Consider the following 13,989-nt stretch of genomic DNA (forward strand, 5'->3'; position numbering starts at 1 on the left):
TCATAAATGAAAATTGTTTTCGAGTTCAAGAAAATAAGAACAAGGTTCCAACCCTCCTTTATTCTATTTGCTTTTTAAATCTCACATCTCTCTTACAGTATATAAGAAAATTTCTCTCTTTAAAAGGAAGTTTTGTGGAAAATTTTTACATAAAGCTGTTGGGGTTGGCTCTTTGTCTTTGCAATGCTTGTGACGGCAAGTCTTTGGTGACTCCTTTGAAGTATAACTGGGACTATATACATTTATTCCAAAAGGACGGGCCCATTCTTGGCGGACCAGAACCAGGCCTTAGCCTGCGACAAGGCCAAAACATTTAAAATCACGAAATTCATTTTCTTTCTCCCTCAAATTGCAAGGTAGACCAAAGAACTGCCATTACTGCTGCTGGTGAGTGCCACCTGTACCAGTCCACCATTCTTCCCTGTCAATAGAAAATTTTCCACCATTTTTACTCCCTCACGTCCTCCGCGACACTCCTCTACAATCATTCACAGTAGGAAAAAACAAAAAAAGAAAGAAAGAAGAAGAAGAAGAAGAAGAAACAAACAAATTGCAGAGTAATTGACTATCAAACATTAGATAGAACCTATACATACAGAGCATCCGCGTATGTATAGATGTGAAAATTGGATGCATGGCCGGCGAAGGGGTGAAAAGTAGGGGCCCACTACAGTCGGATTCAAAGGACTGGGACAAACTACTGGGGGAGGGGGCGGAGCCACTGTCTTTGGTGGTGGTGCCCGGGAAATCGCCGCAGGCTAAGGAGATGGATGAAAAAGTGAGTAATAATCAACTAGTCAGTGACTTGCAAAATATGACGGACGAGCAACTCCAACAATCGGCGGATAGGATTAGAAGAATTTTACCGACTTTGTCCTTGACAATGAAAGACGGTGGCGAGAAGCTTAAGCGCAGCCTCCAACTCCATGAGGATGAATTAAGGCGCCGGCGTCTCCTCCCCCTCCAAAAGGTTGAATTTTTATTGGTTTGGTTTTTTTTGTTTTAGTACCTCAATTTTGGAGGATTAGTGGAAAATGTATGTGGAAATTAGTGTACATATGAGTGTATATCTGCTGAAAAGTCTGAAATTAGGTCCTTGACATTTCACTTTCTATTGTTATCTTTTGAATTTTAGGGGCTCCCTAAGTAGTTTAGTGTTTACTTTTAAAACTTAACTCTTTTTTAATAGAGTCTTAAACAAATCATAAATCACCGGTCCAAAATTTTTCTGAAATTGAAATTGATTTTCATGATTACCAATTTCTAGTCTCAGTACTCTTGGTTCTACCTATATGGTCAGTATGTAAACCAGCACAAATTATGCAAAGAGGGCTAGCTGGATTTTTTCCTGTAGTTGTCAGTGTTGTCTAATTTGTGATTTAGAAGACCAATCATATTTGTTGATTGAAATTTTTGGTTTATGATTACGCAGAAAAATTCAGGTCACAACAAGTATATTCATAATAAAATCGAGTTGTATGATGAAATGGCTGTTGTGGTTGGGAAAGATCTGGCCACCGGGTCTTTTGCAAAATCATTTGTTGATCTGGAAACTCCATTTGTTCCTAAGACAAGTGTAGAACAAAAGGATGTGACTAGTGCAAGATCCTCAGAAGTGAGAGCAACATCATCGGGAACCAAACAACATCGTAAAAGATATCGCAGCAATGAAGACATTGAAAAGATGTCTCAACAACTTGGAGAAGTGGCAAAATCATTTGTTGATCTGGAAACTCCATTTGTTCCTAAGACAAGTGTGGAGACAAGTGTAGAACAAAAGGATGTGACTAGTGCAAGATCCTCAGAAGTGAGAGCAACATCATCAGGAACCAAACAACATCGTAAAAGAAATTGCAGCAATGAAGACATTGAAAAGATGTCTCAACAACTTGGAGAAGTGGCTGCTGCTTTGAACAAAATTAGTGCAAACAAGCTTGATATCAACCAACTACATGATGAGATTATGAAGATAGAAGGTTATAGCGAAGAATTTCTGGACTTGGTATTCGATCATTTGGTGCAAAATGAGAAGCTAGGAAAAGCATTTATGGCGAAGAGTCAAAGACTTCGTTTGATTTCTCTCGAGAGGTTCAAGAAAGATTGGGGCGTCGAATAAAGTACGTGAACTGAATTATGCAATTGCCTTGTTAGAATAATTGTTTCTTGTATGGCCTATGAGTTTTAATAGGTTGTGCTTTACGAGTGGACTTGATGCTTCTCTCATGTATTAAGATATTTATTTTTCCTGTTGTGTTTCAGCACCATTGAACCTTGGAGGTGATCTAGAAGTGGAAAAAAGGAGGGCTGACTGAGTACCTTGCCACTTGCCGTGGCCTGGGGAATTTGTAGGTGCAGGCTAACTGTATTTGTTCAAAGCTCTCGTCGCCAAGTTTTTTCCTGTAAAACGTTCACATGAACATTGGTGACGTGTTGTGCAGATGTTTCCTTTTGTAACCATGATTTACTACCTGGGCAACTGATATTTTTGGGACCATTTTTCATTTGGAGATGTGATTTTCGTTTTTGTTGAGCAATATTTTATATTTTGGCTTATATTTGCCTTCAATTTGCCTTCCATATCATGCCAAATCTAGGCTGAAGATGTTTGGTCCACTCCACTAGCTTGTTCTTGTACATCTTCTCCTTTGTCATTTTCATCCTCAGAAAACTTTTTTTGACCGTCTAAGGATTGCATTGATTTGCTTTCTCTGATCAGAAATTTGCCCCTCGAAAAAAATCTTTAGGTCCCCGTCAAAGAAGAGTGCAGATTTGGTAAACTTTGCTTAGACTCATCTTTCTAATTTTTCTCTTTCCTTGAGCTAATGGAGAGAAACAAGCGGACCATCTGAAAGCACTATTGTGAATCTCAGAGATGGTATTGTCCCTTTTGACTATTGTATTGTGTTTCCTAGATGAGGGGTTGCTAGAAACATGACTGCGAAAGAATAGTGTTCAGCTAGGTTTTCGTTTGATTTTTAACTCTTCTTTCGCAACCAATTCATTAGTATCATTAATAATTTCATTTAAGAATTCCTGGTGTAATATGAGTAAATATTTTGTAGAAATGATAATATGATTATAATGAATAGAAATTAAAATTAACTTGTAATAAAATAAATGTTTTGAGAGTAGAAAAATATTTGCAACATATCAACAAACATATCAGAAAATATTTTCATTAACAAACCAAACACCGGAAAATTATGAAAAAAGGAATTTGGAAAATATTTTCACTTAATAACCAAACACTGGAAAATTATGGGGAAGGAAGTGATTTTTCAGAAAAATGACTTCAAAGAAAAATATTTTCAGTCCAACCAAACGGACCCTCAACGGAAGTTTTGTCGAAAATTTTTACATAAAGCTGTTGGGGTTGGCTCTTTGTCTTTGCAATGCTTGTGACGGTAAGTCTTTGGTAAATCCTGTGAAGTTTTAACTATATATCAAGTAAATTGGGACTATACACATTTATTCCAAAAGGACGGGCCCATTCTTGGCGGACCAGGACCAGGCCTTAGCCTGCGACAAGCCCAAAACATTTAAAATCACGAAATTCATTTTCTTTCTCCCTCAAATTGCAAGGTAGACCAAAGAACTGCCATTTATTCTGCTGGTGAGTGCCACCTGTACCAGTCCACCATTCTTCCGTCAATAGAAAATTTTCCACCATTTTTACTCCCTCACGTCCTCCGCGACACTCCTCTACAATCATTCACAGTAGGAAAAAACAAAAAAAGAAAGAAGAAGAAGAAACAAACAAATTGCAGAGTAATTGACTATCAAACATTAGATAGAACCTATACATACAGAGCATCCGCGTATGTATAGATGTAAAAATTGGATGCATGGCCGGCGAAGGGGCGAAAAGTGGGGGCCCACTACAGTTGGATTCAAAGGACTGGGACAAACTACTGGGGGAGGGGGAGGGGGCGGAGCCACTGTCTTTGGTGGTGGTGCCCGGGAAATCGCCGCAGGCTAAGGAGATGGATGAAAAAGTAAGTAATAATCAACTAGTCAGTGACTTACGAAATATGACGGACGAGCAACTCCAACAATCGGCGGATAGGATTAGAAGAATTTTACCGACTTTGTCCTTGACATTGAAAGACGGTGGCGAGAAGCTTAAGCGCAGCCTCCAACTCCATGAGGATGAATTAAGGCGCCGGCGTCTCCTCCCCCTCCAAAAGGTTGAATTTTTATTGGTTTGGTTTTTTTTGTTTTAGTACCTCAATTTTGGAGGATTAGTGGAAAATGTATGTGGAAATAAGTGTACATACGAGTGTGTATCAGCTGAAAAGTCTGAAATTAGGTGTATTTATTTGGATGCGTGTACCGAGGGTTTAAAGGAGTGATCATGTGATGTGAATCATGGGGTTATGATTAACCAAGTTGATGGTTCATTTATTAGGACTGTTTTGGTTGCTAATTCATTGTTTTCCGATTTTATGCCCAGCAATTGGAAATGTACTTCGAATGTCTTCGAATGAGGGTTGAGGATGTTGGCTTTTGTATGTGTTAGCTTTCTTCTTTTTTTTTTTTTTGGGTAGCACCAGAAAGTACTAAAGCCTTGCACTGATGGGCTGTCTCTGACATGGAATGCCTATCCATGTCAGGGAAGGAAACTACAATTCATGGGGCGTGAAATCTAGTGAAGATGTATGTTCGAGGGGGCAAATTTATATTTTTCTCATCAAGTTTTATAGGGGCTTAATCTAATTGAAAATGTTTATTTTTTTTAAGTGGGTAAAGGATAGTTTTTAAAAGTTTTGGGGTAACAATTCCACTGAGCCCCCAACATTGTTGCGCCCATGGATATGTTGATATGTAATAGTTGACTTGGATTTGATTACTCTTCATAATCTCCCATTTTTGGCAAAAGCAGATAGGTCGTGAAAAGCAAATGTTGTCTTTTAGTTTCTTTTTGATATAGCATGTGCAGATGTTCTTTTTCAAAAGATATGTTGTCTTCTAATTTTAGGTGACTTCATGAGAATTGTTTCCACAATGAAATGACTTGCACCGTAGTTTCTAGGAATAGAATATCAGTTGTGTTCTGCAATTGTAAAGCACACATGTTGTTTTGCATGATATTTGATATTGCGGAAAGCAAATTTTGGATTTTGTTATTCTTTTTTACTGTTTGAACATTGTGCATATGACTGAAGTGCTGGTGGCTTTGTGCATGAATAAGTCTATACATGGCCATACTCTGATTTAAGTTCTGATGTAAGGTTTAAGTTTTTACTTAGTTTGACTGTCATCCTATGACCCATTCTTCGTTCCTCAACTAAGAATGATATTTGACTCCAGTTTTTCATTATTTGCTTCATAGAGCGATGGTGGTGGATGCAAGAAGCTGATTCAACATCATGATCAAAATTGTAACGGTAAACATTTCTTTTGTTGGCACTACAATGGATCTGTGTCTGTGGTTGCGGCAATTAAGCTTTTAAACCTTTTGATTCACCTTGAAGTTGTCTTGCAATTATGCTTGCTTTAAGCTTCAAATGAAGGTGACGCCCTGAAGTTAAAATTATGTAAATCATCAAAAAGTTATACAAAACAGCACATGCAAAATGAATACGTGTTATTAGGATTACTTTCTTTAGGTGCTGTTTCGCAATCTACTGACAGATAAAATGATAAATGTCGATATGACTCGATTTGCTGCTTCAGTGTCAAGTCTCACGGCTGTTTTGCCTCCTGCTGGGGGAAGAACTGGTTTGCTGGGTTTCGGAGGAACTTAGTAGCTTCTTCTCCTCCCCCCACTCTCTTTCATTACTTTTAGATGTTTGTGTCCTGAAGGATGTGCACATTAATTCGTTCGCTCGACTTGCTATATTGTTTTCATCTCTCTTTTTTGGAGTATTAAACTGAAAAATTGTTTACTTGAAAAGCATTTTCTTTCTGGTGCAAATAGGTGTATCAGATGACCTTCGGGAGCAACCTCTATCATCTTTATCACCTGCACTGTCATTTTCAACATGCTTCTCAAGCAAGTTGGACAGAAAAGTATGGTTTGTACTCTTGAACGTCTTTCTGATTAACATGAATCTTTCTTATTAGCTTTATGATCATTATGTTTGTTTTATAAACATGTGGTGACAGAGGTAGAGGTGTGCTATATCCATGGGTTGAGGCAAGAGCCTTAAGGCATGCTCGTAGAAGTCCTTAACTTGAATTTTATGGAATTCAAGAAAAAAAATCTTAAATTAAAGAGTTATGGCAATGCTTAAAAAGAATGAACAAACTGTATCAAGGACCAAATAAAAAAAAGGCTGAGTTGAAGGGAGCTGAAATTTGCAAGAAAACCAAAGATTCTTCAATAGTGCGTGGTAAAGTGGAATGTAGGTTGCAGACATTGCAACATTGCTTGTATACAGTTTAGAAAAACAAAATTTAGGTAAAGTATGTGGAAGATTTGGAGATTAAGTCAATTTCTATGGGTGTGCAATGCAAAAAGTTTACCATATGAGTCAAACTTTCTCAAATCTTATGTGTACTTTCTTCAGCCATTGCTACCTCTTCTAGCACATGGAAACTTTTGGCACCAGCAATAACAAATTTTACAAGCTTTGGAATCCATCAAGGACCTCCGGCATTGATAAAAGAATTGATAAATTTCTAAGGTTGGAAATGTATAAGTTTTCCCCATTGCTATATCAACCCCTAACTCTTTCTTTGGTTATGTCTTGTCAAAATTAACCTTTATTTATTTTTCATTTGTCATTTGGTCTTGAGGCATTAATGGTCCTTGCGTTATTGAGAACCCATGGCCCCCTAATGCTGGCTCACCATCCCTTGGAGGTCTCAAAACAGTTTTTAAACAGTTATTGATAGTTTGAATGCTTTAATTGAGGACAGGCCTACTTATGTTTGAAAGGCTTTTTTTTGATTGTCAAACCTGCTTTTATTGATCCAGCAGACAGATTCAACAACATTCAAAGTTTTCGAAAAAGAACTATCTACATTAAACCCCTGTGGTCGGCAAAAAATGGAAACCCAATTGCCGTCTTTATCCAGCAGTAGACAGAAGAGAGGGTTGTCATCAAAAGAATCACCTTTTCAATCCTTGGGCAGTCCTCTTCTGAATGTTGATAATGTACCCCTATCAAATGGTTATAAAAAGGAGAGGTACTCACCTTCTCCTTGTACTCCTAAAGAAGATTTATCATGCTTGTCTGTTTGTTTATTTAATTTCATGTTATTTTTTTTTGTTTAGCTTCTTCTATCCTTATGCTCGTATGATTTTTACTACATTTACTTATGATTCAACATAATCATTGTTGTAGTTTCTTAGCAATGAGGTATCAAGTTTGTTTTATCATGTTGGTCCACTGTTGGAATTGTTCTCACCAAAAAAAATTTTCCTTTTCCAAATAGCTTTTCAGGTCATTATATATGATAGACGATAAGGTTGATTTACAGAAGAAGGGAAAAAAGAAAAAGATGAAGAAGTTCTTGATGTTTAAGTCTGCAGTTATACTTGGTCAACTACATGGTTGCTTCATTGTCTTTTTACATTTGCTCTCTGATACCAGTATGATTTGCACTTCTTAGTAGGTTGCAACTTCATATGCTAACTTCTATTCTCTATTAAGAAAGCCAAACTTGTTTTGGTTGCTTGTTAATATAGCAAATTATTGTGTTTGATATCATTGTTTTCTTTACTTGCTTCATTATGGCCAAAAAAATATGCAACATGTGATGTAGAGTCTGCTTTCTGGATCTTCTCCTTCCATTCCAGCATTCCTGCTGTAATTTGTCACCTCTTCAGGAGTAGAATTTATTTATGAAGCTTTTGAATTTCATGCTTGCGCTGCAACATGTGGATTGCTCTAAATGGGAGGATGCAGATTGCTAGATTTGATCCTTCATTGGCTCTTTTAATAAGTGCATCACTTCTTTTTTTTCTTGTTACCTATCCTGTTCCAATTGTTTGATGCTAATTCATCGTATTCTTTTGGTCTGACTCGTTACCTTTGGTTGTTTTTTTTCCTTCCGACTTCCGAGCCTTGCTTTGCATAAAACAAAAAGTTGGTGACCTGCATAGTCTCCAATCGCTTTTTGTCCTCCTTTTGCCGTATTTGCATGATCTTCTGCTTAGCAGAGTAAAAAACAAAGTAATGTGCAGATATGTGTGCTTTGACTAATCCAATAACTTATCTCTTAGGAGAAGGTCTGCTCGACTCCAGGCTTCAAATAGCCCAAAGCGCATCAAGGTAAAGTTACTTCTGATTTTTTCCTCTTTGGGAGAAATTTTTTGCTCGTCTACAATATAAGCCATACACTATCAGAGGCTGTGGCTTGCCTTTGAGGCTGCAGCAGGAGAAGGAATCTTTTGGTGATTGCCTCTAGTAGGTGGTTAAATGACAACCATGCTCAGCTGTAGATTTACTTGTACTTGCAGTAATAAGGAAGATCAGACATAAAGTAGCATTAGGGGGATTCAATTTGTTGGCCACAAAATGTCATGGTCAGAAACTAATTGGAATGCTAAGATGACAAATCCTGCGAAACAATACATCTTTAGACTGCTGGATTAGAAGAAATGTTATGGGTTTATGTAGGACGCTTCAGGTGCTATACCAATGCTCAAATAATATGAGATGATGTGTCCAAATTTTGAAGTTATTACATAAATGGTGAGATTAGGTTGTTTACGAAGAAAATTCTATATTCTTCCATATGATATTAATCATACAAGTACCAGGCACTCTATGTAGCAAACAGTGTGCTAGTGGATTCAGGATCTCCTGTTCTATTTCTATTCCATTATGTCAATTTTAAGCTCTTTGGTTTTGGTTTTCCATTTTATTGGCGTTGTAATTGAAAAAAATGTTGTCTTCAGACAAGTGATTTTTTTTCCCTTGCTTGGGAGAAGTGATCCTTCATCTTAAAGTATGCCATGTACTTTACAGCAATATTTATGCGCCAATACCCTTTGGATCTTGTACAGGAGACAGTTGTACTTGTTGATGAGGAACTTGAGGTTGAAGAAACAGCAGCTCAAACAAATAAACTGAATCAATGGTAGTGATTGAATATTTATGTGGTTTACCTTTATACGCTTGTTTGATCACAATTACTGATTCCAGTTACTCTGTTTCAGCAAGAACACCAGGATATATTATCCTTCCAGGTATAGGTTAGGCAATTGCAGCCTTGAAAACTAATTGTAATTTTGAAGAAGCATTTCTTTTGAACCTGTTTGAATTAAGCTTTGTTCTACATATGCGGAAATAGGGATGATCCTGTATCTGTTGAAACAATCTGCTACTCGGACCTGGATTGTCTCGCTCCTCAGGCATATTTGTCATCAACTATTATGAATTTTTACATACGGTAAGTTAAATAGAGTACACAGATGGAAAGTTTGATGCCATGGTGACTTGCAAACAATGCAGGGTACCGTGGGCCAGGTTCAGGAATTTGATACAAAAGGATTGGATTCAGAAAGGGGTCACCTCTACTTTAAATGGATTTTTTTCTTTGGTTAGGGATTGGGTGAGCTTGGAAGGTTTTGGGATCGAATTTCTCTATCATCTTGTGTTTGCAAAATTCTTGACGCTTCCTAGACATGAGTGAACCTTCCACTTCATTCTGGGTTGAGAAATTATATATATGTATATACATACAGACACACATGTATATATACATGTACATATACCTACATATGTATGTATGTATATCTTCTGAAATTTTCTTGTTCTTCTGAAATTTCTGAAAAATGAAGAAGTCATGTTTCTTTTTGATGGGCAGGTATCTGCAGGTGGAGGGGCTGACATCTAAAGCAACTGAAAGTGAATCATGCAATTACCATTTTTTTAATACCTACTTCTATGAAAAACTGAAAGAGGCTTTAGGTGAAAAGGTATTGTCTTTTTCACCACAGAAAAGTTTGAGAAGATGTCTCCCTCTGTAAGCTAAAGCTTGTTCTGTTCATAGCATGATATATGCTGATCTTGCATTTTGCCTTTCACAACAAGGGAAATGTTTTTCCTAAATGTTTGAAATCCATGTAAAAATGATCATATAGTTTTATGGTAGCTTAGGTTCTTTGCTCTGTATGACATGCCCTTGTTTAGCTGCTGGTAATACGACATTGATGGAGCCTTATTCTTGATTTGATTTATTCATTCTGTAAGTTTAAGCTAGAGAGTGGGGAGGGTTGGGTTGGGTGGTAAGGTGGGAGGGATTGTAAGTAGGAGGCCCTAGGTTCAAGACCTCCCACTTACCAAAAAAAGAAAAAAGCTAGAGAATCATAGGTCAGAAATGTATTGGGGAACTTCACTAGCCTGGATAATGCATGGTCCTTCTTAACACTTGATTTTTCAGCATAAACATTTGGTTTTGCCAATAAAAGACATTTTAGGTTTTCCTTTTATATTTGTTTAAGTTAGGCCCAAAAAAGAAAAAAAAAAAAAAAAATATATATATATATATATATATAGCCATTCCAGACGTAGCTACCTTTTTTGGCTTAATTTTTTTGATAAGCTTATGAGTGATTGAATATTTTTAGTCTCCCTTCCAAAAGGTTAGGCTTATATGAGATCACGTGTATTAGCTGCAGTAGTATTCCTTATCCTCTATGGCATCTTTCCATCTAGCTTTTGTGATTAATTTGTCTATCCTCACACAATATGGCAGGACATCGAAAATTCATTTGCCAAGTTGAGGCGGTGGTGGAAACGTATTTACATATTTGAGAAGGCATATGTACTCATACCCATACATGAAAAGTAAGGTGTTTCTGCTACAAATGTGCGTCACTTTCTATTTAGTGGTGTCATTTCTTGATTCGCTTGCGACACAATAAGAGGCTTTGTGGAGTGATCTTAAATCATGGTCTTTGCACTTTGATTTTCATCTCTTAAATGTTATATTCTTATTAAGAGGTTTTGACCTTCTAATATGGATCCTGAGGTCCAGCATGCTTGTATCTCATTTTTCTGCTTCTTCTGCTGGGAAGAAGGGGAAGCTTTATCTCAATAAACAGTTTTTCAGTTGTAATCAATTAGGTGAATGCTTACAACAGTGAGATCACCTCAACTCATATTTGTCATGGTTGATGGCACTATGAAGTAGAGACAGTGACATTCTTTTTGTATATGTTTAAAAAAAAAGCAGAAATCATTGAAGGATGGTTTAGCTTTGTTGTATGCAATGGTCATTAGGGTGAAATGTCATAGGAATTTATTTATGTATTTATTTATTTTTGGTTAAACGGAGAAAATGGAGAGTTTTTATGCAAAGCAAGCATCTCTTATGGGCAATTCAAGTCTGTTTTGACAACAAAATGGTGCTGAGGTTATCATAGTTGCCTCATATTGCATAAAGGGTTGTTTCATGCATTGAAATGTTGAAAAATAGAATTTGGTAGAAAGCATTTTTACGAGGCTCGGACACCTATGCCTTTTTGTAGGACAGGTTTTCTTTCTTCTTGACAATTTAAATGTCGATTATATATTCATAGTGCGTACGAAGAGGTAAGTTTGATCTAGCTGCTTTTCCTTACTGGGGCTCTTTGTTATCCTAATCTATACGTGAAAGGTTTTGAACAGCTTGTGCTCTCTGTTAAAGAGTGGATAAACTTTTGTTCTCCTGAACTCTACCCTGCACAAGCAATTTTCTCCTGAAGTAATACTTCTGAGTTTCTAGATGCCTCATGCTTTAGTAGTAAAATATTATCTCCCATAATTAACATAGTGCATGCTAAAAACATGGTTGCGATGTGGTTAAAAAATTGTTTAAGCTAGCTGCCTGAATCTTACTTGGTCTTGCTAACAAACAAAATTGACCTTATCCTGCAATACTTTTCCAAATCAATATATGGTCCCTTTGCTGCCTAAATCTTCTGTTTCTTTTGCTTAATAAGAAGTTATTATAGGGATACACATTATCCAGCTTTGATCCACCCCATTTGACTACATAGCTCTCCACGTTCATTCTAGTTAGGTTTATTTGCATCACTCAAGTATTCAGGCTTTCTTGTTACCTTGTGTGGTTTTTGCTGTTCGACTCACCATAATTTTTACCAGTAGATCTTTTCTTTTCTTTTCTTTTTTTTTTTAATACAGTCTTCACTGGAGCTTGGTGATTATATGTATACCGGATGTGGAAGATCGTTCAGGACCAATCATGCTTCATTTGGATTCGCTAGGGCTTCACTCTAGCCGTTCAATTTTTTCTAACATAAAAAGGTGATGAAGACATAAGATTGTGACTTAAAAACATGTTCTGTTTCATTGTCTCGATACCAAACAAGGTTTCTTAAACAGTTCTTTTGATTAGATTTGTCACGTTCTGCTAGGTTATTATCATAAATGCAAAAGAATGAGTCGTGAAGTTTTGAATGTCATTAATACCCAAAATCAGTATGACTAGCAATATAATTGTTGCTGAGGTATTATTCAAATCATGCTTTGCAGCTTTCTAATAGAGGAGTGGAAATTTTTGAGAAAAAGAGAAGTCCCATTGGATCTTCCTATAGCAGACACTGTATGGGAGAATCTTTCTAATAGAATTGATGAGAGAATAGTCCAGGTAAGTCTTTGCGTAACTAAATTGCCCGTACAGTGGTTTCATGCTTGCTGTTGTCGAAATTTTTTTGTCATCCTGAATAACGAGAAAAGTTTGAATGCTGGCATTTGTCCTTCCAACTTCTTTTGTTGTTATGATTCTTGAAAGCAGGTCCCACAACAAGGGAATGATTATGATTGTGGCCTCTTTGTTCTATTCTTTATGAAACGATTCATTGAAGAGGCTCCAGACAGGCTGAAGAAGAAGGATTTGGCAAGGGTACGTATCTTCTTCTCCATTGAACATACTTTAGATATGTTTAATATGTCACTCTTATTTGATTTCCTTTTACTAGTAGTTATTTTTTCTCTTCGTCTATATTACGAAAGTAAATCTTCTTGCACAATATGGTATCTTGTATGATGTTGTTAATTTGCAGTTTGGAAAGAAATGGTTCAACCCTGAAGAAGCCTCAAGTTTGAGGCAAAGTATTCGGAGTCTGTTGAAAGAAAAATTCAAGAATGCCAATGATGAGGAACAGCTTTTGGATCTGAGGCTGTAGCTTTTGCTGTAAATATCTGTTTGAAATGACAGAATTGTCACATAGATTTCGATGTCTGTCAGCGGCTATTATTTTGTTGTTAATTCATAGGATACATGAACAAGGTCAATTCTGCAGAGAAGACCTCGTTCTTCCATTTCTCATAGACTGGATTAAAGGATGGGATACTAAATTAGCTGTTATGCAATCTTGAAGAGCTCTTTGTACAGGAAATGAACTTCTGTTTTGTAGCTCGCTTATGCCAGGCTAGGAAGATACTGTTAGTTGTCTGGTATGTAATACCAATTGTGGAAAAAACATGTTCTAATTGACCTTGGTATCAGAATCCTCATCCAATTATCCGTACACTCAAATTTACAATAACTTTACGACTTTTGAATATTCTGCTGTTTGTATTGACAATCCTTTTGTCAAATAGGAACATCTTTCAAATGAATCTGTTATTAGGCAAGATTTTGGCAGTTTTAGCCAGTTGGTGGGCTAAACTTGTTGATTTCTAAGAAAAGCTTTAACGGAAATTTTGGATTTCTACGTATTTACTACAGCTCAGTTGATTTTTCTTCAATTTTGCAACGGTGATCAGGATTTTTTTGCCCCCTCCCCCATGGTTTATCTACGTTCAAACTTATAACTTCCTTGTGGTTTAGTCTACCATACCAAGTAGGGACTCAATCCAGTGGCACGTCTGATTACAAGAGAGTAGTTGTCCAAAGTGGTATTTGTTAAGGGTATTAATTGGGCTTTAGTAAACTTATATTCGGCTCACAAATTATATAGATTTTTGGGTTTTGGGTTTCGAGATCAAATTAAAAGACTCAAATTTAGCTTACACTATTATATAGGTTTCAAATTCATTCAAACTCATAATTAAATATGATATATTTTATAATTATGAATTACAA

At 36.6% G+C, this 13,989-nt stretch overlaps 1 protein-coding gene across 4 annotated transcripts; it reads left to right on the plus strand.

Annotated features, from left to right (window-relative positions):
* Positions 1 to 375: 375 nt before the first annotated feature.
* On the plus strand, positions 376 to 13,468 carry LOC113751774 (ubiquitin-like-specific protease 1D). Of its 4 annotated transcripts, none has more exons than XM_027295904.1 (14): positions 376 to 970; positions 5,333 to 5,387; positions 5,921 to 6,012; positions 6,923 to 7,134; positions 8,174 to 8,222; positions 8,960 to 9,033; positions 9,113 to 9,148; positions 9,247 to 9,345; positions 9,763 to 9,874; positions 10,654 to 10,745; positions 12,084 to 12,206; positions 12,435 to 12,549; positions 12,697 to 12,804; positions 12,965 to 13,468. In XM_027295904.1, exons 1-14 carry the CDS (start codon positions 635 to 637, stop codon positions 13,085 to 13,087), a joined length of 1,626 nt encoding a protein of 541 aa, XP_027151705.1. In that variant the 5' UTR covers positions 376 to 634; the 3' UTR covers positions 13,088 to 13,468. The 4 variants fall into 4 exon arrangements, with proteins under 4 accessions (XP_027151705.1, XP_027151702.1, XP_027151704.1 ...); XM_027295901.1 differs by lacking the exon at positions 376 to 970 and adding an exon at positions 3,624 to 4,187; XM_027295903.1 differs by lacking the exon at positions 376 to 970 and adding an exon at positions 3,624 to 4,187 and having other exon boundaries at positions 9,113 to 9,142.
* The last annotated feature ends 521 nt before the right edge of the window (positions 13,469 to 13,989 follow it).

The sequence above is a fragment of the Coffea eugenioides genome, chromosome 11, assembly GCF_003713205.1.
Source record: "Coffea eugenioides isolate CCC68of chromosome 11, Ceug_1.0, whole genome shotgun sequence".
In the NCBI taxonomy this organism is placed as follows: Eukaryota; Viridiplantae; Streptophyta; class Magnoliopsida; order Gentianales; family Rubiaceae; genus Coffea; species Coffea eugenioides.

Excerpts from the sequence above, each read along its gene's own strand:
- LOC113751774 (XM_027295901.1), top strand. The coding sequence starts at position 3,846 with ATGGCCGGCGAAGGGGCGAAAAGTGGGGGCCCACTACAGTTGGATTCA. Across the intron at positions 8,223-8,959 it reads ATAGCCCAAAGCGCATCAAG|GAGACAGTTGTACTTGTTGA; the intron begins GTAAAGTTACTT and ends GATCTTGTACAG. Across the intron at positions 12,805-12,964 it reads AGAAGAAGGATTTGGCAAGG|TTTGGAAAGAAATGGTTCAA; the intron begins GTACGTATCTTC and ends GTTAATTTGCAG.